Here is a 25,888-nt window from a genome sequence, read left to right on the forward strand (position 1 = left end):
TGAGAAGGGCATATACAGAGACAAGCAAAATGTTACTAAAGTACAATATTTGTATTATGCTATATACAGTACTACACTAGCTATGAAGAATATTAACATCGAATATTATGAATGTTAATATCGAATGGTCAATTATGTAAATTTTTCCCAGATATATAATATTCGAATTATTCAGAAAAAGTACTTTTATAACTTGAATGCAGCGTTCTATTTTTCCCCTACGGACAAAAAAAGAAAGGTGTAAATGCTTTGCCGTTGGCTGTTTTTCAAGTTCTGTTAAGCATTGGCCAAAGCATTACCTGTATGAAGAGCTGTATGCACTGTGCAGTATCACCTGGTGGCACAGCACAGCAGGAGCGGCGCTCTGTGCTGACACGGGTACTGCCCGACCTGCTCAGCAGTCACTGCACAGGAGAGCTGAGGTGCCGTCATGCTCCGCGAGCAGCCTGCAGATCAGGCTGGAAGCACTGCTGTCCCCGGGAGCTCGTCACCCGTGACACGGCAGCGGGCACAGGGCTGCCCAGCCCCGATGGCCGGGCAGGACACTTTGCCTGAGGGCAGCGGACAGCACCGCAAAGCTCCCAGCGCACCCCGGCCCCGGGCTCCGCGCCTGGCTCTTGCCACCTGTGGGGGTTTCTCCTCGCGCCCTGGCGGCTGGAATGGGAAAGGGCCGAGCCCGAGGCGGCCGCCGGGACGCTTCGCTCGGGGAGAGGAAAATTCCAGCCGAGAGGAGCGGCCCTGCCCCCGCCGGCCGCTGACAGCCCGCGGCCGGGCCGAGCGGAGTGCCCAGTGCGGCCGCAGCTGGAGGGACAGCGGGTGTGTGGGGGCGGCAGGGAGGCGCTGGGACGGGAACAGGCAGGCTCTGTCTCCGCGCCTGCCGGAGCGGGGAACGTTCCACGTTTCAAGTTTCTCGCCGCGAAGTTTGGTTGTTTGGTTCGTTTTTTTTTTTTTTTTTGCTTCAGTGTTTTTTTCCCCTCCGCCCAAGGTGTGGTTCGGCGAGCGACAGGAGCCAGGCGCAGCCGGTGACCGCGGCCGCCGCCCCGGGCAGGCGCCCAGTGTCCGCGCTGTTTACAGCGGGGAATGCCCGGGCTCGGGGGTGAGGCGGCGCCGGGGGCGGCGGAGCAGGGCCGCCCTCCTCAGCCCGCCCCGAGCAGGTGAGGCGGGGAGCCCAGGCTGTGCGGGCGGGTCCCGGGCTTGCGCCCGCCCTGCGCTCCCTCGGCCGCCGGCATGGACGGCAGCGCTCGGCCGGCGGCCGCCCCGCCACCCTCCGGGTAAGCTCAGCTCGGGGCGCGGGAGGGAGCCCCGGCTGCGGAGGGACAGCCGGCGGAGCCGGGGTCGTGCCGGGCCGTGCGCGGGGCTGGGTCAGGTGAGGGCGAGGGGGCAGCTGGGGTCGGGGAGGCCGGTGCCGTGCGCGCCCGGCTGCGAGGTGCGGCGCTTGGGAGGCGGCCAGCGGCGAGAGGCGGCTCCCCAGCGCCGGGGGCGGGCGTGCTGCCTGTGCCCCTTGCCGGGGCTCCTGCGGCGGGGCGAGGCGGAAGCCCCGGGCGGGACGGCGGGCAGATGGAGCGGCGCGACCGTTAAACGGCTGCGGGAGCGGGCGGGCGGCGGAGCGGCGGCTGCAGCGCCTCGACGGCAGCTGGGGCGGTGCTCCGGGCTGAACGCGGGCTCCCCGCCCGGCTGGGCTGCGGGACCGGGCCGCCGGCGCCCTCCTTGGGGTGCCCGACCGAGCAGCGGCTGCGGTGCCAGCCCCGCGCCGCGGGCATTCCCGCGGGGACGAGCCGCGACCCGCCCGCCGGCTTGGCCGTGCCTCTGCCGCGCTGCCGCCGCGGGACCTGCCGGGTGCAGCACTGCCGGGATCGGCGCCTCTGGGAAATCCCTGCAGGTCCGCACTTGCCGCTCGGAGCATCCTTAGGTGTGCGGAGTGTGCTTTTAGCTCTCTGGGTGAGAGTGGTGGCGGTGGGGGAGGGCTGCTCCCTCCTCAGTTCTCTGGGAACTGCCCACGCTGGGAGAAAGAAAATAAACAAGCAGCATCTGTTGGGAGTAGTAAAAGGGCTGGCTTGTTTCTTTTAACATATTAGGCCCCTCTGTTTTTATTTTGCTTATAATATGTCAGAAAATGTAACTTTAAAGAATATATTTCTTGAACCTAAAGTAAAACTACTCTACTTACATATCAGGAGTCGGATGTTTTCCCTTAACTAGTTAGGTACATTTGAAGAAAATTCACTCAGTGCCTTCAGTAGGAACTAGAGTGAATCGAAACACTGCAAGACTGGTGGAGTTATCTGTAAATAGAATGGACAAAATACACGGTGGGTGTATTTTTTAACATGAAGATTTTTGTGAAGCTTCCATGCTATTTGCAAAAGTGGATTACTTGGATTTCTGACCAGGCGGCTACAGGATAAACAGGTGTGGATGATGACAATTTACTGTAGTATTTGCAGTAGTAATCAAATCAGTTTGAAGTCATGGCTGTAGTGAATACATAAGGCTCAGAAAGGGAGGGGTATTTATTCAGCTAAGGCCTTGTCACCATTCTGCATTTATACGTAGCCATTGAGAAATGAATTTTATATGGTTAATCAATGTAGAAGGTATAATTACAGTATAGATAATTACTGGATTTTTAAGACTCTGTGTACCATAAGCACAGTTGGAAGGACTGAGTGTAGGGTAATAGTGCTGTATTCCAGGTTAGGAAGCAGCAAAACCAGTATGTCTTGAAGGTCTTCAGTTTTGCTTGTGAGCAGGAACATAAAAACAAGTAAAAAGCCACAATTAAAACTTTGGCTATTCTGATAGTACCTCTAGGCCTGTTGCCTACCACAAAGCTGTTGGATATAGTGAAATTTGGCTGCTGCTTGACATCTAAGTTCCCTTTATGTGACTTCAAGCATCTGTCAGCATCCACTTCTCAGTTTGGAGAAACATGTAGCTAACAGTAGTGCTCATTGCTTTAGCCCTGCAGAGATATTTTCAGGCCTTTTATCAGCTTGTTCACATATAATTTGGTACTTAGAAAATCAAGTTGCCATATCTTTCTTGCTACAAAAGTTCTTTATTGATAGTCTTAACTATTTCCTGAAGATGGTCTCGTTTGCTTGTTGAAACTCTGGATTTGAGGGAAAAAAATGTGGAAATACCAGCAAAAAAGGCAACTCCCAGTTTTATTGAAAATAGTCCACAGATACATTTTTGAATTGTATGCAGTTACTGTGGTTCCCTCTTGGAGATTATAGAAAAAATTGTGCAATCAGGGAAGAATTTCAGTTGAAATAGCCATTTTCTTTAAATGTATTACCAAATGATGTGTTGTACTGCATTAGATCTCTTACTAGCTTGCCTAGCCAGGTTGAAAGTGTTGTTAATCTGCAGCTGAAACTGTTTACCAGCCAGTGTGTGCTTAAATCATTGTTTGAAGTTCTGGGGAATAATTGCTGGTAACTCTTAACAGCTGAGAAAGTTTGTTTATGCTAACTTCTAAGAGGGTAGCATTTTGTGAATTTCTAAGCATTGATGTTAGTTAAGACTTAACTCCTATATAACTTGATAACTGGTGGCTCTTTATTATACAGTTTTGTTATCAGATCTGTGGTGACAAGCTTTGGGAAAGGATCCTGTCATCTTGTTTTTTTCCTTGCGTGCAGGATTATAATTTTCTATTGAAAAATTGTTTATTGAAACCTATTGTGGGTAAAAATATTTGTCTGAATTTGGTGAGACACACACTCGTGTTATCCTCACTGCACATTCAAGGTAAATAGGAAAGATTTTTTTAAAATATGGCCTCTGCTGGATTTTTTTAATTTATTTTTTCTTTTGGTTTTTTGTTTTTAATATGGTGAATAGACAGTGTGCTCGGCAACTGGCAGGAATATTTTGGAATATGATGAATAGGAGGTGTGCCCAGTAACTGGCTGGCCATGACACATAGTTTCTTCTCCTAACAGGAGAAACTTGGCTGGACCTACTTTTAAGGCAGTTTTATAGCTCATCTATCTTACCCTGAGTCTGAGCAGCTCTCATGGCAGTGAACTCCTGCCAGGCCAGTTGACAAAGTCTGCTCCTGTTCATCACAGAGCTGAATTGGCTTTATGGAATGATAGGAAAATGTGTGATTTAATACTTATAAATAAATTTAAAAAAAAGCGGCTGTAGTTGGTATCCAACCTTTTGAACACAATTTTCCTGCTGTTGCTGGACAGCAATCCTATACCCTGGAATAAATACTTTTTTACATTTCAGGTAGATGTTAGTAGTTGACGCAGGATTTTACCATGCAGAACTGTATTATGGCTTAATATGCCATTATTATATTGGAGCAAATATGGATTTAGGTAAATGTAATGTTGATACCCTTTGCAATACTAGAATGCATGTTGAGATCCACTTTTAGTTTAACTGTAATGTTTCTGAGAATTTTGCATTATTTCATTTATTCCATGAAACCATATTGAAAACTATATGCTTACTTACAGAATAACAACTTCTGACGTGCTTTACCCAAGCAAATCCCCTTTGTTTTGTCGTTTTCACTGTGTGTCTAACAAAAACATGCTTAGGAGATAGAGCTGCTCTCCAGGGGCTGAAGATAGAGCTGGTTGTGTGGGGGAAGGGGCAGGGCCAAGCAGCTTTGATTAGCTTAGTGCCAAAACACTCCTTGTGCATTTCTTCAGGCTCCCATTCACTGTCGCTTGGCTTAGTGAATGTATTTGAAAAATTTAAGAACAGGACAGAAGTCTTTTTCTCGTGATTGCCAGAGCTGTCTCAGGAAGTGAGAAATGTTTTCCGAAAGAAACAAGAAATTTACCTTTGCTCTTGCACGTAACTGTTGAGTTTTTATCAAATCACTTCAATCACATGACGGATCTCTGGAGACATCAGCTGTGGTGCAGTGTTGGCATATGTCTGGCATCAAGCTTGGAATACTGATTTGAGCTCTCTTCCTTCTCTTTCAAGTGTTCGGTTGAGTCAGCTCACAACATAGCCACAGGTTTGTTCAAGTATAAGTGAAAGTCCTTCCTATTGCAGAGTGTGGGAAGGGACAGCAAGTGTAGCAGTAGCTTCAAACTAAGCATTCTATGCCCAAGCCAGAGTGGCAGAGTGGGGGTGGGGATTTGGGGATGTGTCTGAATTTACTCATTTTGGTGAAATTTAAGTAAGGGTGAAATTACATTTTTCTCTTGCAATGAATTAGCTGTTGCCATTGCTCTGTCTGTTGTGTACACATATTTATCAATAAGTGCAAGACCTCTTGTGCTCCTGCCACTAAATGGTGTCACTGTTGAGGGTCAGAGGTTAGGCTCTCATGGGTCTAAGTAGTCCAATCTTAGATGTGCTTCTTTTCTTAGGCTGAAGGACTTCGACATAATACCTATCATTCTTCTCACCCCATGGCCCTGATGAAGAACAAGTAAATGAGCAATAATAAAATGGAAAGAATTTTGAGAATTTGGGACTGTAGAGCTTGGTGGATGTTTGAAGCAGGGAGTTATCTCTTTGTGGTGGATGCCCATCAGAAGCCACTTGAATGCTGATCATTCCAGGGGCCAATTTGCCAGCTGAGTTCCAAATGTACACATAACACTTCTTCAGGTGATTATGTTGTTCTTCTTAATGTATCTGCCTTGACCAAGGTAATAGTTGAATGCCACTGGTGCCATTAACTGAATATTGTATTTAAAACTTGTTTACTCAAACTTTGTCAAGTCTGAAGTCATAGCTGGGTGCCTATGGAATAGTTAGTGGTAATGTTCACTGTTGGAGTGTGTTGCTGTGGGAATGAGATCAAGAAAACATTAGGGGTGGAATGTGGATACTAGGGTGAAAAAATGTGTAGGAGGGTAATACACAAATAGAGATCAGCAGAGTTATTTCCAAGCTTTGTCCAAGTGTGTTGGTATCCTGTGAAAAAGAAAAGTGAGAGCTAGATAGTGAGGTATCAAAAGTATTTAAGGGGAAAAAGACTTGAGACTGGAAGGTGAGTTTTGGTGTTATCTTAGGGTAGGTTCTTTTCTTTCTGCTTTTGCTATTTTGTGTACTTCAAGAGAGATCACAGTGTTTATGTAAACCTGAAGATCACTATTTTGAGTATGCTCATCTGTGTTGGTGGAAGAAGAAAAGAGTCCATTGTAGGGGACAAAAACCTTAGATTCTGGAAGAAACTGAAGGTGTTTACAGGACTCCTGCCATCTGATAGATAAAATAATTCACTAGGAATATTTTAAAGTCACAAAAAAATGGTTTCTCCTGTAATCTGGCAACATCTAAATAGGTCCCTCTTCATAAAGTCCAGTCCTGTTTCTGACTATCTTGACTGTAGCTTGGAACAAAACTTCTAAGCATGCTGGTTTTTCTAGCCTGACTGCTGTTATTCCGAGCTGCAACTGTTGTAGTTTTATGTGTGCTGTGGAACAGCAGATGCCAGATTATCCAGCCAGCCCTTGGAGTTGTAACAAGGTTAGCCTGCTCAACTAAATATTTATCCTTTTTTTTTCCTAGAAATTAACAAGTCAGTATAATGAGTAGCTGTGTTCATGTAGTGGATACAAGGAGTGCCAGGTGTTCTCTTTTATGTCTGTTGCAAGTCAAACCAGATTTGATTTTTCACTTTCTTCTCTTTTCACCTGGCTCTCACTTGCTTCCCAACAGCTGCCTTGCTACTCTAACTTAAGTTCACATAGCTGCCTGCTGTTTGAGAAAGTTGCTCTTCACCGTGAGTATCACTATGTACAGCTCCAAAGCGCAGAGCTGACGTCAGGGCATTGGAGGATGACAAGAAGCTGAGATGTTGGCTCCTAGATTCCTGTAGAGTTCTGTGGCTGTGCCCAGCATTAACACAATGTAGAGGAAACTCTGACTGTGCAGCATGCAACAATGAAGGGCTCAAGGGGGAAAACCACCCCTGCTGTTCTGAGCTGTAGCAACCAATTAAAAACTTGATGCTTCACCTGAATTCTCTCCTGGGTGAGGTCCCACAATTAAAAATGCAGCTCTTCATGAAGGAAATTTAAACACTTATGAACTGGAGTTCCAGTAGACGTGTTCTGACTTAAAATCTTCGTGGTGATAGACTGATGGATAAAACTGTGGTTTTGTCATGGCTTAAGCAATGTTTTTTTTTTTAATTCTGAACTGGAATACTGTGGAAATTTTTGCAGAATTCAGAATTCCTGGATTTGTTTTTATTTGCTAGGAGGTTATCCAGTCCAGAAGGGGCATATGCGTTTGGTTGTTGTAAATGATCATAATGCTACAGGTGGTTAAAGGATGAGTCCCTAATCTATCTATGAAATGTCTCCCTTGGGAACTTCTATTAATGTCAACTCTGCTGCATGTCTATGGTTGTCAGGATTACTGTTTTCAGTTAAAGAAAATAAAGCACGTGAATATTTTTAGCTGGGCTTAAGCCTTCTTCTGTGAGAAAGCATTGGTTTTGTTGCAAGCTTTAGTTCTGCAGAGGTTCTCACTGAAGAAATAGTACAGCTTGGAAGCTTTCTTTGGCTGTGTTTTAAAAATACTTTCTGCATGTTTATTTGATTTTCATTTCTCTTCTGGGAATAGAGCTACTTGGTTTGGAAAACATAGATCAATCTTATTCAATAAGAGACAAACCTCTCCTTCCCAAACAATGCAAACTGTTGCTCTACGTTAAACTAGAAATGTTGTAAGCTTGAATTTTCCTCCAATAGAAAGAGACAAAAAACCTCCAACAAGTAAAGCATCATTCTATCTCAAAAGAACAGCATTAAAGGTGTGGATATTTTTCTTTAAAATCAAATCCATTTTCATTCTAATATCCCTGAATTATTGATGTATTGATTTAACAATTTTTTTTTATGGCCTTGATTTTCTGTTGAATTAATTTTCACTTGGTATATTGCCTTACTTTAATGTAATCAATCCTTTGGATGGATTTTCTTCCAAAGACTGAAACTCTTCTGTACATGGGGTTTAACAGGTAACTTTTAAATGTTTTGCAGTGGGAAGAGCATAAGCATTTTCAGCTGTCCCCTTTAACATAGACTTACCATTGACAAGGTTGTCTGGTGGAACTGCTTCTTCTGTTTTTTCACAAAATGAATTATATTTTTTTGTTTATTTCAATTTGAGTGTTTGCTTGTTTTGTTTGGATTTTTTGTCCATCTGTGTCCTGTCCCTGACCCCTGCCCAGTGTGATGTTCTGGGATCTTTGCTGAATAAAATGAATTAAGTAAGAATGTTCAAGGAAATGGGATCATCAGTAGGGTAGCAGTTTAAGCTTTGTGTTACTATTGCCCAGAAACGCTTTATAGTGGGTATCAAAGAAATCTGATGGTTCTTTTTCAGTGCAGGGCACAAAATCCCCCCTCCCCCTTTGTAGGTATTGTTGAGGTATTCTTAACACACCAGGCAATGCTTGTTCACTTTTGTAGAAAAGCAGGGTGAAAATGTAGAAGGTAGGGGGAAATCAAAGCATTTTATAAGCACTTCTTCAGAACTGATTGTCAATAGTGAGTGGTATAAGAGAGAATCTGCAGAGGCTTATTTTGGAAAAGTAATAAGGATCTGACATCACTGTCTGAACCATTGGAATCTCTGTCTTATTTCTAAGCATCTTTCTTTGACTGTTCTCATATTTCCACTGCCCAAACATTCTTACAAACTTTCCAGTCTTCCTCCCAAAATACACTGCTGTAATGCATTTTTATCCATAAATCTTAAGTTAATAAAAAAGGAGAGAAACGCAATGAAATGTAAATGTTGAAAGAAACCTTAAAGGTATACAATTACTTATTTTAGGAAAAAAAAGAGTATTTGGTACTATGATAATTTTAGAAATACTCAAACAAATAAATCAGTTCTTTCTTTTTTCTTTTTTTTTTTTCTGATGGTGTTCTTTAAGATACTGCTAATAGGCTCCTGTTGTTAGTTTTTTTTCCCGCTTTTACTTACCCCAAAATTTTCCTGGATTTTGTAGCTATGATATGTAAAGCCTGCCAGCTGACAGGTTTACAGGATTTTTGTTTTTTGAAGACTGCTTGCCAGTACTTAATCCAGAGTAAGATTTTATGTTGGAATTGAGAACGTTTGGAAAAATTTATACGTAACAAAAATGCTGAGATTTCATCCTCTACAATGTCAAGCAGTGTTTCTTACATGTTGAGTGTAGATGGAGACTTTGAAATCACTTGCTACCCTGACTGAGTGGTCTTGTGGAAAGATCTCTTCAGTGTTTGTCACCACTCTGCTCCTCTGCATAAGAGGCAGCTGTCCTGCATTCTGTCTCTACTAGAGAAGAACAGCTGGATATTCCTTCACATTTCCTGAAAGAAATCTGTGTCTTCTCTGACAGGCTGATGCTGCCTCTTCCTGCTCATGGTGCAGAGATGTGCAGTAGGAAATGACGTGTCCTGTGAATTGTTTATTTTGTAGAAATGTCAGAGGTACTTCGAAGAGCCTCAGCAGTTTAAGGCAGAAATGATCTTGCAAAATTCTGCCCTAATTAATTGAGAAGTGTCAGCAAATCAATTGCACAATGTACTCTCAGAAGGGAAAAATGGTTGAGTATGTAGAGTTCTTCTGTTACAGGAAAAAAAAGCTCCAAGTTTAGAAGTATTTTATAACATTTTAACTTTTGTTTAAAAATAATTTTGAAAGCCTAAGGAGATCTGGAAAACTCTATTTACACTTCTTGGCCTTTCCCACATCCGGTCACATCATATTTCACATCTCAGTCATATACTGAGTGTTTCCTTGAGTCAGTTTGTGGTATCATGTGAATAAATGCTCAACGTGGTCGAAAGATCTCCCATCTGTCTGTAAAAGAACATGTGATACTTTGTCAAAGACAAAAGGGCGTAGCTAATCATGGCATAGCATTGGTTGAAATTGTAAACAGTCATTTAACTCAACTCACTAAAAAACTTTTGGCTTCTGATGATAAAATGAAATCCATCAGAAAATGTGAATCACATCCTCAAACTGACGTAGCTGTACCATTATTGTGTACTATTGTGTTTATCAGTGTCTTTGATTAACAGATATTTTCACTTACATATTTAACTGACAGTGAGAAAGAGGTGGCTTGGTGACTCTTTATGAGAAAGGCTGATTCATTTGAATATCTGACACTGCATATGGAGATTTAATTCTTCCCCCCTTTTTTTTGTTTGTTTGGGTTTTGATAGTCATTGAATAACTGACAGAGTTGCATACCTCTCTCCCACCCTTATGGACTTTCTAGGTAGAAGGAAGTTTCTGCATTTTGTTCTGAACTGAGTAGGTTTGCTGCTCCTGTTAAGCTGGTGGATTCAGTTTGTTGCAACTTCATGTCCTCTTCTGTCCTTCTTCAGTCAGAAGAAGCCAGTGATAAGTTGCTGGTAATCAAATCATGGAAGTTGGGGGTAGATCCTTTTTCTGTTTTTAATGTTAGGCAAGGCTTTTGTTTCCTTGTCTGTATTCACCTTATGCTATTGTAGTTTGGGATGTTTTTGAAGTGTCAGCTTTGAATTTCTGTATCCAAGGAGCGCCTTTGTGCTTTAAGCTAACAGGTTATGCTAGTGACTTTATATTCATCTAATAAAAATGTCAAAAATTCTGAGCATTGTCATTTTATGTGTGTCAAAAAAACAGCAGTATGGCCATTAGCCACAATTTCAGTCTCTTCTCTGATATGAAGCCAATGTTCTTTCCATGGATTTCCTCCTTTGGGAGGCATTCAAAACCCAACACATACTTACTGGGAGAGAGCAAATGTGGTACTTGGGAGAGGTCGATGGGCTTTATGTTACTGACATACAGAGTTTTAGTCGGCAGCGTGAGGGTAAACCTTTGAAAAGTTCAGATTTGCAGCTGAGTTTTAGTGCTCACTTGTTTGTGTCTTGTTCTGCTTCTAGCATCTGTGTAGGTTGCTGCTCATGAACTTTTTATCCAGATTGACTGCTCTGGTTTTCCACTTGTTAACTTCAGTTTTACGACATCATTCCGTGAAGCACTGATCTGCTGTAGTAAAATGTGGGGAAATCATGACAAATTTTTGAGATTTCAGCAAATAAACTGTTGGCAGCTTGTCTCTGACCTAGCTCTTACCCCTAAAGACAGCAGTAGACACTCTGGTTGAGGTGATGTTCTGATCTGTATCCTTGTCACTTTGGCTTCTGCTGTGCAGTGTTGGCAGTAATTTTGCCTATTCTTTGCCCCTGCCACAGGCTGTTTTCTGGCCGTGTAGACAAATCCAACGTTCTCTATTGCTCTCCAATCAGGGTTATTAACTTCTAAATAAGAAGTTTGCCCTATATTGGTATTGGTTATTGCCTTTCTGTTTCCACAGTGATTGTGCTGACACAGCTTATCACCTGCTTGAGGATAAATGGGTAAAAAATGTGGATGTCTTACAGATGTAGCTAGCAAAAGTTTCCTCATTTTGCAAGTTTTCAGTGATTTAAGGTATTCAATAAGCAACAATTTCTTCTAAAACTTTTGAACAAATAAAGTGGTTAAGAGTTAAGCACTCTTGGTCTATTTCTAAAGTGTGACAACATGTGAATGGCATGTTCATGAGTTACTGCATGGTTACAGAGTATGAGCATGTAAATCATTCAAAATGCTATTTGGCTGGTTACTTTAATGGGTAAGAATGTGGAAAATACTGCATTTCTGACAGGATTCTGACTGTTGTGATAACACAGAATTAATAAATAATCTGAGTTATGTCTGATAAAATCTTTTATACATATATTCTTTTAGGCATTTTACAGAGATTTGCTATTATACTCAGGGGAAATGTCTAGATCCAGGGAGAGCTTAAAGAGATGGTTTCAGATGTCAGGAATTTTTGTGTTTTACGGGCTTTAGGAGATCTGGCAGCTTGGATATTTTTGTCCTTTCCTTTGAAATCCATAAAGTAAGAAAACCCTTTTTGTCTGAATTTTCTTGGGTGGTTTTTTTACATGACTTCCTGGGTGGGAGAAGTATGTTACTTTTTTTAGTTAACGTTTAGAAACTTGAGTCACATTGTGTCAAAGCTCGAAGTAAGCATGTATGGGCTCTGTAGATCAGGTAGGTACCATGTAAGAACTTTCATAAGGAAAGAACCAGGAAGATAAAATGCTGCTAAGTTGAAGGGTGCTGTTTCTTGTAATGACTAGGCACTCAGTTATGGGGCTGTGATAAATAAAGCCTGTAGACAAAGTGCCCAGCTGTACTTCAAGATGAAAACAGGATGTTGGTTGTATTGCTGCAGGACTGCTGTATAAATCAAAGGATATGCTGTTATTGCTGTTTAAGGAAGCTGTACTCCCTTAGAGAAGTTCTGTATATAAAAGAATGGTAATTGCTATGCTTATCAAGGACTGGCAGTTCTCCTTTTCCAACTGTGACCTGGTGAATCCACCTCTAACTCATGACTTAAAGCCTTGCCAGTTATTTTAATCCCCTATTCAATAGGACAAACAGAATGGGGTTATTTTTATCTCTTTATGGTTGCTTAGAACAAGTAGAAAACCCCTTTGCTATATTGAAGTCAAAGGTGGTTTTACTGGCAAGGATGTGAAATATTTCCCCAGTGCCTGTTGGTTCAGGTTGTTTCCAGTTAGTCATGACATCTGGAAATGGCCAGGTGGCTTTCTCTCTGTGCCAGTGCTTGACCTTTCCTTCTCCTTGCTGTTTTTTTTTTTGTGTTTGGTTTTTTTTTTGGTGCAGTGTTTGTTTTTTTTTTAATTAACTTATAGTGTCTTTAAATTTCAGTTTGATAGCCTAAGCCATTTTTGGTTTGTTCTTATATTCTCTTTTAAAGGACATCTTTGCCGTTTTTGTACTGCTCTACTGTTTCTTAATGCCAACTAGAATGTTGTTGCCTTTGTTTTTAAATTAATTTAATAGTTTTTATGTTTCTAAGCACTACATCCATGTATACCTTCTCTCCTCAAGAAGAAGGTATGCCAAAATACTTCTCTGCTTTTAATTTCCTCCAGTTTATTTTTCTCTTCAGGGAAATCATAGAATCATAGAATTGTTTGGCTTGGAAGCGACCATTGAAGTTCATCTAGTCCAACCCCCATGGTAGATCTGTAGTGCACTGTAGAATGGCCTAAACTGTTATTTAGGTAATAAAAGTAAGCTTTTCTTAGGCAGAAGTAGCTGAATGTGGATAACAATAAGTACCTGGATAAAGATTGACTTGGTGTTCCTGTAATATACATGTGTTTTTATAGAAATTTTTTTGGATAAGTCCTCAAAGCCAGGACTATTTTGGTAGAGTGATTTTAGCATAACAGTTTACACTGATTAGTAGAGTGTTGTCTTAGCATTTGTACTCAAGTGCAGAGTTAGCCTCCCTGCAGTAAGAATCCTGACCATGAATCAGATGGGAAACCATGCTGCTGATGGAAGCAGAGGAACAGAGAAGGAAAGGGAGAGGCAGCATGGTGAGTCAGTTGTGCAGTACGGTAAGGGAAAACAGATATAATTCACTCCTGAAAGAATCTTCACACAGCACAGACATAATATTGTTTTAATATCAATTATGCTTTATACTGAAACACAAATTAATCTCTCAAATTTATAATTTTCATGAAGTTTGATACTCATGACTATTCCATTATTTGCCATCACTTAGCTACATGTCACTGAAATTCTGTGAGAGAAGGATATTTCAGGAACTTTGTAGACTTATTTAGGCAGCTGTGTTTAGGCTCTCAAGGTACCTGTTGGTATCCCCTTTTTATAATTTCTGGTTCCTTATGGTACCCACTTAGCATTTTTTAAAATCAAAAATGTTGATAAAATAACTTTATATTTAAAACTAGGATTTGACTGTATTCCAATAACAAGTAATGGATGTGTTTTTGAAGAAATAAGGCCTCTCTAATCTACTTCTTTCTGCTTTTTCACGGGGGTGGAATAGAAGGAAGAAGTCTCAAAATCTTGAATATGTTTAATTTCTTTACTAAGCAATTGTAGGAATTTATCAGGTATGAAGTCTTTTTTTGAAACACAAGGAGTTTCTGTAGTACAGATCAAGTTATATTGAATGTACTTGGGGAGGATACAATCTTACAGAGATAAAAAAATTCTTCAAAGGGGAACCTTTTCTTGGGCCAGAAACTAATTTTTGAAAATATATTTGTCAGTTATCAGATGTCCCAGTGTCTGTAGCAGTGGTTTATTGAATAAGGATAATGATTTAGGGTTGAACAGTGATTTTTGGAAAATGCACATAATATCTAAGTAGTCATGCTCTCTGGTTATTAACGATAAATTTTAAATTCTAGCTGTTCATGTAAATGCATGGTTCTTTAACAGGCCAGGAGCATGGTTTTCAGGAGACATGCTGTGGAATTACCCTGGTGTGACCTTGTAACTGATGGATTTGAAAAGCATTAAGCATTATTTGAACTGGTTCAGTACTTTGAAGGCCTCTTAATTGTACTGCCAGTATTCTTTTTCTTAAAACTTCTAATGAAGGGGGATGTGTTCTGGAGTGCTTGTCTCAGTTGTGTACTCACGCAGGCAGTTCTCACTGTGCACTTGTATTGTACCTTAAAATAATTGTGATTTGTTTGCTTGTTTGGTTTATTTTAATTTTGAGCAAGTGCTACAACTTTTCATCCACAAAGCAAATAGCTGTTGCTTTTGATTAGTAACTTAAACCCTGGCAAGTACGTAAATTCCTCAGCAGGGCACTGGTTTTAAAGAGCTACTTATGTTCCAGGGAAAAACTTTTGAACAGATTGTTTCAGAACATGTGATTTTTATTTTTTTAGCATTTTTCCTGCTTCTGTGCTACATTATCTGCACTGATTTACTCCTTTCCTCCAGGAAACACATTTGCATTAAAGATCCGGTCTTCTGTTTATTTAGTTCCTGCTGCTTATTGCTTCCATGGTGTCCTCCTTGACCTTGCAATTAACAGAAAAATAACTGATATCCTGGAATTAAATCAAGAAGAAATTAAGTACAAGGAGCCAATAAATTCTGATGGATTCTTTCACTGATCAAACTTCTGTTTTGACATGCTAAGATGCTCAGTACTAAAAATAAAAAGATTAAAAAACCATAAGGAGCATGTTTTTCATAGAAGCTCTGATGCTTCACGTAAGGCTTTAAGTCACAAGAGTCAGGGATATCATTGGTTCCTATTGTTAAATGTTGGCTTTGTCATCAGAAAAAGGCCAGTATTTTCTGGAAGGTACTCTAACCTGGCCTCAATCAATTTTTATTGATCTGAGCTGTTTTAACTAACTGACCTGTAAGTAGAATAGTTGCACTGCACCAAAACATTTTGTAATTCCAGCTGATACACCCCAACTTCTGTTTTAATTTGGGCAGCTGATGTAAGGACTCCTGCTGCAATTTAATGCAATACTGAAATAATAGTAACTGTAAGAGATCATTCAGTTTGCTTTTAAGCTTAATTATATACAGCAAATCCAGTGAAATAAGAGAGTTCTGCATTGTTGGTTTATTTAAATTGTATTATGTTGTTATACTTTTGTTGGAAATAAACAAGACTGGTGAGAGATAAAACTGCCATATCAAAGAATTGAAAGGGTTGACCACAGTGTTATCTGCTGAATGTCTCTTCAAATGTCTAAGCTTGGTAATTTAGTCTGATTTGAACATAACAGTGTCATGTTCGGAGGCACAGAATGCCAAGAAAGGAAGCAGATGATTTACATCCCTTAAGCTTCTGTAAGTGGGACCTTCAGATTTGAATTTGGCAATAAAACATTGAGATTTTTCAGAAAAAGTTACATGATAAAAGAGGGTGGGGTACCAAGACCTGCAACTGGATGCTTTGGCAACTAAGCTTATATGTACCTTTTCCAAAATGGAAGGGATGATTTCCTTTCATCTTTTTATTATTTAAAAAAATTAAAAGAATATGAACAAGAGTGGACCACCTGAAGAGGCCGTTTCATCTCTTCAGTAGAGGAGGTAAGAACCTGACAGTGTTAAGGTTATGGGTGGCCTTGATGATGCTGAAGGTCTTCTCCAACCTAAATTATTCTATGATTCTGTTGTTTTCTTCACCTAGTCACTTAGCTGCATTACTTAACATCAGCTGTGATAAATTTATGCAGTCATGTAACTGTAAAAAGAAAAAAAAATGGTAGCTTGGCCTAGCTGTAAAATTTGTATTGCAATTTTCTCAGAAGTTTTTGTCATAGTTATGATTCTTTGCTTTTGACAGTCACTTGGTATCCTTATTAGCCACCTTTGACACCAAAAAACTAAAGCTATAGAGTAATTTTAAAGGCTGTTCGGTCATACTTGCAGTCTGAAAAATGTTTCATATAGTCTGCAACGTTACCCCCCTTCAGCCCTGTTTCACATCAGCAAATATGCAAAAAATGGAATTATGAGAATAAAAATAATTATGAGCTTGAGAAACCATGTGACCTCATGCACAGAAATAGAGCACTGGTGTGAAGTGTTTTGTGAACATTCATAGGGTTTGTTTTTGGTTTTTTTTTTTTTGTTTAGCAAAGAGTTTCAGCCAGGCTGCTGGTGAGTATTTAGAAAGTGAGCTCTCGTGATTCATATCATGGTTAGCAGTGGGACCCAGTGAGGTTGTGTAGCCAATGGCTGGTCCTTGGATCAAGAACATGCTGAGCTGTTGCTGAACCTCACAAAGAGGCATCCAGAATCACTCAAATTCCTCTGTCTTTACCTCCTGTAACTCCTAATATGACAGGGGAATTACGGTGTCTCTTAGAAGCAAGTCACAGCTTGTTTGATCCTCTGTACATAAATGAAGTGACAAAGAAAGCTGTATCCTATTTTTTCTGGTCCCTGTCAATGTGTCTGAGTCAATACTAGACCAGCTTTGTCCAAGAAACTTAACTTGTGGCTGTCCCAGAGCTTTCAGCACAGAACCATGTCTGTATTATGGTAGTGGCAGTTACATGATTACATCAATTTTCCATCCACCTTCACTCCTCTGTCCTACTGAAATTGTTAAAGAAGTCTTCATGACTTCTGAGAAGAAACTGGGACAGAGACAAGGTTGGCATAGTGTGATGGGACTTCAGTATCATAGATTTTGGATTCCTCCTGGGAGTGATATGATAGTATTCACCTGTTTTAAGTTTTGTACTTGGCAGAATTTGTACTCATAGGATCGTTTCACTGAACAGTACAAAACTGGATTTGCATATGTGTTTAGCTTATGCTGTGAAGCATGTCGTACTAGAAATACAGATATTTTTGTCTCTTCTGGATTTTTTTTTTTTTGATCATGCAGTACTTGGTTGTTCATTTAAAGAAGATATTTGTGTTCTAAAAACAAATGACACACACGCAGCTGTGTAGCCAAGTGACCCAGAGAAAATGAGTTCCCATGGTCTGTGTGTATGTGCAAGTGATGGGGACCAGAACTTGTTCTTTGTCCAATAGTTGACTTGTGTCTGGCCTCAAGGGAACGTGCAGCCATGCTCCTCGTGCTATTAACTTTCCATGGGAATGTAAGAATGTGCCTCACAGTGCTGGCTAGGAATAGTGTGCAGGGCTTTGTTTGGCTTTTTAAAATTCCTTATATCTAAGTTCCTGTGGGTTGTTCTGAACTTTGGACTAAATATTGATTGCACTTTTGAGGAAGTGTTAAATTGTGTGATGCTGCAGTTAAGAACTGGACATAAATGTTTTGCATTGCAGTGACAAGAGCTATACAGCCATTTAATTTCTGCCCTTTATGTTCTTGAAAAAGTACTTCTGTTCAAGGATATTTGAAAAATGAAGGGAAGTATTTAGTCAACTGCATAAATAAATAACTACGAAGTTCTCAGATATCCAAGATGTGAAAACATAGATGATATTTTTTTGGTTTTTTGTTTGTTCCACATTGGGTGACACAGGACTATGATTGGCAGAATCCTTTATTTGGTATTTGATTATATGAGTCAAAATTCGGCTATTTGATTTTTACTTTTTTTACGCTTGGTAGGGTGGTATGTGTGTGTGACCTCTTATCTAGAACTGGAAATTGTGTAAGGGCATATGACAGACCGAGTGCTATTCCAGTTACTAATGTCCAACTATGAAAGCTTAATGCATTGGCTAGTTTCAAAATTACATTTAGCAATTAGATTTTTAGAAATATGATTAGCTAAATTAGCAGGTTGTCTGTTTATTACTGCTGTTCAGAGACATTATTCCAAAGCTGTGAAAAATATATGCAAATTAACTATGTGTACTTATCTGCCTTACATAAGGAAATTAAGAAGCAGAAGAAATTCAAATTCAAACAAATTCAAACAAATTCAAACAAAAGACATGCTAGTTACTTCCATATATCTTCTTACATACAGCTTTCTCAAAGTCCATACTTTTAAGGATATGGCCTTGATGAACAATATACTTACTTCCCAAATTTGTCCACATTCATTTAGCTTTCTATTAATAATGGCATAGGTGTCAATAGAGGGAGACAGAGGAGTCTGTTGGAAGCATATTAGATTGCATCCAGTATGTGTCTATTTTCTGCTTAAATAGTTACTTTATTTAGAATGATGAAGTTCACTTCCATTAGTTGCATTCAGCACATGACCTTGCAGTGTTACATGTAAACAGTATCATAGTTCATGTTGAACTGATGAACTGGGAAATTATTGTATGAAGTGTTGAAAGTACAGTTACTCAATATCTACACACCAACAATGCAATAGAAGCCCTTGCTTTCCCATTCCAAGCAGAGAAAATAACAGACAAATCTTCATAGTAGTAAGAATTTTCCTTTGAGTTTTGTGGTTGGCTGGTGGTTTGTTGTGGTTTGTTTTGGTTGGGTTTTTTTTGGGGTGGGGTGGGGGGTTTTTTGGGTTTTGCTTTTTTTTTTGAGGGGGAGGTGCCTTAATTACTTGTTCTATTAAATAGATTATTTTTAAGCAATTTTGACACCAGGCTCTGATGTTTTGGTACCAAAATTAACTTATTTTTCCAGGTCACCAACTTTTAAATTTAAGTCTTTGTCAGGCATATGTTCTGAAACTGTTTATTAGCATGCAGAGTGCTTTAGTTTGAGTTCACAAAGTAGGCAAATATGTGCTCAAACCAAATTTGTATAGCTTTGGCAATCAATACTATTACATAATCATCTGCCTTATCTAATGTTAAAGTCACAGCTATATTGGCATATTTCTTTGCCAATATATTAATGTTATGCTATCTAATAACAAAATAATCTCCATATACAAACAGTTTTAAAAATACAGGGTGCAATCTTGTAGCAGAAAGACAGGCTTATAGTTACTTGGCAGTGGGAACAATTGCCAGTTCACTCTTGAACTTCTGTCTAAAGGAATATAATAAAACCTTCTGTTTTTTAGAATTCTTGCCCTCTGGAGTAAGAAAAATGATAGCAGATGAATTGGCGTTCTAATTTACTATAATATTGTGCAACTGAACTAAAATACAACTTTTTCTTTATTTTCATTTGCTACTGATTGTACTTGCAAACTGAAAACTTAAACTGATCTAGGACTTCAGCAACTGAAATGGTTGTGCATAGTCATATATTGTCTGTTAATTCAGAATCTACTGAAATATCAAATTTATACCTTGAAGAAGGGACTTTTTGTTTTATAAAGTAGAAAGTATCTTGCAGTCCTGGATGACCTCTAATTCTCCTTTGAAAATTGGTTTCTTCACTAAATGATTAGGAATAGCACTTTTTGAAAATATTCTTGCTTTAACTCAAATGGCTGGGATTTGAAATTTGGGAGAGAAGAAGCCAACAAAGCAGATTAAATAGACTCCTAAGTTGAGCCTTGAAATACTGATGTATTAAATCATGTAGTTTGGATGAAAATAAGTATGATTCTTCTATATATGAGAAGGAAAGTGTTTTAAAAGCATATGATGGTATTGAATGCTGTGTTAAGACTTTTTCATTATACTTTTTTTAAAGTTAATACTGTTCCTTTCAGAGGAAGACAGATCTGGTTGAGATTTTGCCATCTCAACATTGAGAAAAAGTCATGGTATGGAGAAAATTCTTTAGCTTTTGTATGAAATTGCACATGCTTTGGGAAGATTTTTTTCTTAAATTGTTTCAAAATGAACTGACAAACCCAAAATAGGTATCCATTCCTAGCTTATCTTTACAATCACATTCTTGTGTTAATGCTCTTAAATACCATTTTATGAAATTTTTAAATACCCTGGCAAGTCTGAACTAGGTGCCTCTTCTATGATGTGATTTATATTCTAGGGATATCATTTGCTGGAAAATACAAAGTTTGAAGAATAACTAATGAATCACTCTTCTGTTTTATACAGATGAGATTAGATATGCTCTGATTTGTCTAGGAAAGAATAAACTGCCAAGTCGTTTCAAAATACAGCCTACTTGCAGTGCCACCCTGTGGCTTTCTTTTTTCACGGCTCCTGTTAAAGCAATCAGTTTCTGTTGCCTCAACCCCAGCGGGAAAGTTACTTATGACCTTATAAAATGTCTGTGCTCCTGGCTGCAGACCTGGTCTAGCTAGGATAGTACAGCACATTTTTTTTGTCTGTCGTAAGCATTATTTTTCCTTGATGAAACCTGCTTAGATGAAGAACCAGAAAGAATTTCTGACCAATACCAGTTCTTTCACCTACTACATCAAATCACTGAGCAGTGCGTGGTTTGGTCATTGAAAAGGAAAGATCACACTGGAGCTGGAAATCAAAATGTGTCACTTCTCAGCAAGAACTTGAAGGACTATGATAATTGGTCTCATCAGTTCCAGCAAGGTTACAAATGCAAATATTTTATTTCCAGGCAGTCCATTTTCTAGGCAAATGGTTTAAATTTCAAATTAGATTGTCTAGGTAGACACAACATTGCTTAAGGAGATAGCTGATTTTATTTTGTATTCGAGACGTCTGCATTTTTGTTGACTTACGGACATCAGAGAGACTTTGCTTTTAAAAGCAGGCTTATGCTTTGAGGTAGTAGTGCTTTGCTTTGCACCATTTTACAGAGCTGCTCAAACCTTGGTGGGATAAGTACCTGAATGTTTAAGGCTGGTTTTCATATATAGGAAGTAATATAATAAGGAAGATATCTCATACCAAGCAAGCAGATAGGAAGGGACTTTTAAGCACTGCACCTGCTTGGAATGTCTTGGAGAGGAGCACCTTTTGTTCCTCACAGCCAGCTTATTTCTAGTAACGTCTGTGAAAGAAAGGCAGGGTTTCAGTATTTCCTTGCTGCAGAAGTATTTATTTTACCGAAAGTCCCTTCCCACGCGCTGTTGGCGCGATGGCACTGCCCCGTTTCACTGCCTGCCCCAGAGCCGCTCGCGCTGTGCGGAGGCAGGGCGAGTGACTAAGGGGACAAAGCAAGTCTGGGCTAGCAGAGCCTCGCCATGCCTTACTGAGACACCTCTGGGCTTCAGCGTCTCCACTGAGGGCTTTGTATATTTCAGGAACAGAAAGGAAAAATGTGAGAGCGTGGTAAGTATCAAGCTGTACACTTCATGTGTCTAGTCTTTCTCTTATAAACAGGTGCTTACATTTACATTTGTCTCCTAATTAAAAAAGTTATTCTTGGTCTTTTCTGGAAAGTGGATGTTTCTTTTTCCAGACTAACATATTCTGCATGTAAATTTTAAGTAGAGCTGTATGAATGTAAGGTCTGAGTTCTTGCAGAGTCTTAAAACCAGCAGTAGAGATGTCTGATCCTACAGTCCATACTTGTACTGTTTGTTGGAAAGTTTTGTAGTAAAGTTGGATAGTCTTAAATTGTGAGAAATGAAAATGCAGTTTCCTTTCTCTGATGCTGGCATGAGGATTCCATTCATTGTCAACAAGGGTTGAGCTTCTTTTTATTTGTTATTTTTATTATAAGTGCAGTGTGTATCTAAGAAAAATTATGAACAAAATGCTTACAAATAAACAGTTAAAAACTGTACTTTATTTTTGTGAAACAGTTTTGAGTGCTATAATACTTGCAGTTAAATACATGTTTTGGTAAGTCTGGATTTCCAGGCAGGAGCAACCAACGGTAGAAGTGGATGTGAGTGAAAGGCATAGAGAAGTTTTTGATTACTTGTCTTTATTTAGGAAGCTTGCGTGCTTTTTCTCCTGCACATCAGGCTTCTGCAGTAGTAGGAGTATGTAAACTAAAGTGTCTGTGATTTAAGGTAGCTACTGCAGAAATCCTTCAGGCTGCTATAAATTAAGGAACAAATTAATTGTACTTTAGATTTTGGGTTTTTTTTTTAAAATGACTCAAGTGTAAGTCATGGACAATTCTGATTACTCCTTCTTAAAACAGAAGACAGAATATGGAAATGTACACATAAACGTACATTTTTTTGTATCACAGGTCCTGACATGAGTCCCTCCTGTATTAGAATTTTGCCTGGCACAATATCTCCTTCAATACCATAAATCACAAAAGGACTTAATTTTATTTTAAGAAAATATATTTCAAAACGTATACTGTGTATCAAATTGTCGTAAGTCTTCAGCGTTCTGAATCAAAAAAAACCTGTTAGTGTCTCTGATGACACATTATTTCACTAGGAAAAAAAATCACTGCTCCTTGTTGTGAAAGTGAAATTCATGACTGTGCTGTAAGCCCTGCCACATCCTGTTGATAAGTACTTTGTTTGTGTCTTTCTTTAAAATAATGTTAAAATTGTCACAAGAGCTCACCTGTAAAACTTTGTCTCTAGGAACCTTTATGAAAAGATGCATTTTAGTTTGTACAGTCGACAAAGGGAGGGCAAAACAACAAAAAACCCAAAGGAAAAAACAAGGTTTGATACATGCTGTTCCTTCAGTCCTGGGATATGCTGTGTCTAACTTGGACTGTTTGATGTTTCATAGGAAAAAATACTTCCAGAAATAGTCATTTACTGTAACTGTTTGCCTTTCTGTTGAGGGCTTGCAATGTTTACAGGGCTACAGTTAAACACCAAATCATAAAAACTTGCTGTATTGTATTCTGAAGTTTAAAAGTAGATAATACAGATAAAGCAGACCAAATGTTCTGTGGCTGTAACCATAACAATATGATGCTTTTCTAGCAGCACATCAAGACAAGACTCCTGGAAACATTTGTGAACTTGCATGGCATAAGAGGCCTATTACTGCATGAGTAAATACATTCCTTTTTGTCTCTCTCTTTTTTTTTTTTTTTGTCTGGCAGAGCTCAGCTTCATTGAACTCTGCTGTTTGAATTTCTTCTTTCCTCTTGCTTTCATCCATTTTGTTCTTTGTAGGCTTTTTCATTTGGTAGAATTTCAGTGTTTGTAGTCCACACAAATAGAAGTGTTTGAATATTTGTATCACCTGCTCTTTTAATCTGTTTCTGAGTAGGTAGAAAATGAAGCTGATGGTCCAATTATGTAAAGAGCTTTTAAGAACTTGGGATTTATTAATATACAAAATTTTGTCAAGCATTTTTGTGCCATTGCACAGAGCAGACAGTCTGCACAAGTAGTATAGCACTGTGTGATGAGCTGTACACCCCATGCAATGAGGGAAGGTTATGGAGCAGATTATCTAGAGTGATATCATGGAGCCTGTACTGGACAGCCAGGGGATCTGTCCAAGCCAGCATGGTTTTGGCAAAGGCAGGCTCTGCTTGACCAACCTATTGTACAGCTATGACAAAGTCTAGTGGATATTGCTTGCCTGGGCCTTAGTAAAGCCTTTGACACCATTTCCCACAGCATTCTGCTGGAGAATCTGTGGCTGCTCATGGCTTGGGTGGGTGAGCCCTGTGCTGGGTCAGTCAAAACCACATGTAATAGAGGTTGAATGCACTTGCACTTCTGAATATTAATCTAGAATTAGGGTTTGAAGCAGAGAAAACCAAATGAGCCTTTCAAAAAAAATTTTGGTACAAATAACATTTTCATCATGCTGATCTGTTACATTTGATCTTCTTTGAGATATTAAATGGTATGAGATGTAATGGTAAGTAATGGTACCATATAATCTCTGCTTTATCTAGAATAAAGTCTGTATTTGGAAGGTATATTTCATTAGCTTTTATTTTTTTTGCTTTGTTGATTTGAGCTTTCTTCTTCAGAATGATAGAGTGAATTCCCAAACATGACTAGCTGCCCCTTCCAGAAGCTGGTGTGATACACTCCCAGTTTAGTTCTCTCTGTGATACTGATTCCAAAGATAGATGCTTATCTGAATTAATGAGGTTATGTGTGTGCATATTAAGTAAGAACACGGTATTGTTCTTCCTCATTCCTGTCTTGCAGGTAGCAGGGAATTTGAGGCATGTTCCTTCCCACATGCCATCTTTTATAACCATGGACTTTTGCTCCTCAGATGACTTCTTACCCCTTGGAATGAAGACCCTCTTATAAATTACTTTCAGCTTCTGTAAAATAAATTGTCATGTGGGTTGTTTAATGTCATTGTTAAAAAGGGGAAGACCTTCCATACTGATTTTAGTATTTATCCTTGCAAAATAACTGTATAATTTTTCCATTGCCTTGTCTTTACTTCACTTTGAGGAAGTACCTGAAATATGCGTGACAAAGTTTATAACTATAGTATAATAATAAATCTTGTTCTTTATTTCTTTTTCTTTTTTCTTTTTACCATCTGATAAACACAGAAACTCAAAATATAGGAGAACAGTACCAGATCAACTATTCTGAAGAATGAAGTGAGGGAGTGCTGGATGAAGCAAACACAAGGTGTTTCTTCACAAACTACACAAGCTTCACAAACTGCGGTTTAGCATTGAAACATGGCAATTATTTTTAATGTTTTGTTTTGTAAGGAGAAGAGTGTTACTGAACTTGACCAGAGGTACAGGTTTTCAAAAACTGCATTATACTGTGTGTAAATATTCAGGACAAGAAACTTGTTTAACTTCTTATTAAAGCTACATCTAAATTTCGTAGTGCAAAAGTGCCATAAAAAGATGCGTCACAGTACAGACTGTTCTGTCAAGGAATGGATATGATTATGGAAACTTGTATGTGAAACTGGATCTGAAAGTTTCTGAATTAAAATATGGGATTTTCTAGAAGAAAGTTATTGCAGGAACTATTTTTTGTCTCATTTTTTAAAATTAGCTTTCTAGGCCTCTGAGAGTGATTTAAGTAAGCACTGCAACTCTGTTTGGAGCTGGAGTTCTCAGATCTCTAAAAACAGTGTGGGTTTTTTTTCAGTTTGTTTCTGGGTGTACTTGACTGTTGAATACAGTAGTGACATTTCCAGAAAGTCTTTGCAGTGCATGTCTTTACTCCTCCTGCTTCTGCTGGTTAAGGAAGATAATACTGCTTCAATTCTCCTTAATGTCAAAACAGATTATGAAGAAATGGGAAATGCATAATCTTACAGAATAGTCATAATAATGTGTTTGTTAGAGAATCAAAAGTCTTGTTTTTTAGAGAATACAAATTCTCTTTCCCTGTTGTTCTGTCATAAGGGAAGTTGCTGGGCTTAAAAGATATTTTTAGCATTACAACTTCTAAATATTTGGATACTGCCCCTTTTTAACTAGGTAAGTTCAGTCACAAGTCAGGTTTTCCACATTATGTTGCTTTTGTGATGGTTTGGCAGTGGCTATCCTCTTTTGAAGCTCTAGCACTTCAAAGAACTGGGTGGTTGTTTCCATTTGTGCTTGGTAACAAGCGTGTCACAATTTCTCAATGTGGTTTTTCGGTGATAGCAGTTAAAAAAAGAAAATTCAACAGCAGCACTCAATAATATTTTGGGACTTAGTTTTTGTTCCTTGTTTCATAGCACCACGTGTGGGTGTGGGTTACCTGGGGGTGTGGCTGTGTCACCTGGTGAAGGCACGGCTGGCCAGGTATGGCTTTGGCTGCAGCCATAGCCTTACAGCGTAAGGAGCACAGTAAGATGGGCACAGTGTCATCAGTTAGTAACTAGTATATCAGTACTAAAATCCAGGGCGTTTTTAGCGCTGAATTCTGCATCT

At 39.3% G+C, this 25,888-nt stretch overlaps 1 protein-coding gene across 6 annotated transcripts in view; it reads left to right on the forward strand.

Annotated features, from left to right (window-relative positions):
- The first annotated feature begins 514 nt into the window (after positions 1-514).
- Positions 515-25,888, forward strand: part of COBLL1 (cordon-bleu WH2 repeat protein like 1) — a 78,710-nt gene continuing 53,336 nt past the window's right edge. For 2 of the 6 annotated variants that reach the window (XM_085066596.1, XM_085066597.1), the window contains exon 1: positions 515-816. In XM_085066596.1, coding sequence (XP_084922722.1) covers positions 530-816 — 287 coding nt within the window. In that variant the 5' untranslated portion in view covers positions 515-529. Of the gene's footprint in view, positions 817-866; positions 1,272-1,590; positions 1,880-21,278; positions 21,418-25,888 lie in introns of those variants that run through there. The other 4 variants (XM_085066599.1, XM_085066598.1, XM_085066600.1 and 1 more) reach the window with 4 other exon arrangements.

The sequence above is a fragment of the Lichenostomus cassidix genome, chromosome 7 (genome assembly GCF_008360975.1).
Source record: "Lichenostomus cassidix isolate B80296 chromosome 7, HeHo_3.0, whole genome shotgun sequence".
Lineage (NCBI taxonomy): Eukaryota > Metazoa > Chordata > Aves > Passeriformes > Meliphagidae > Lichenostomus > Lichenostomus cassidix.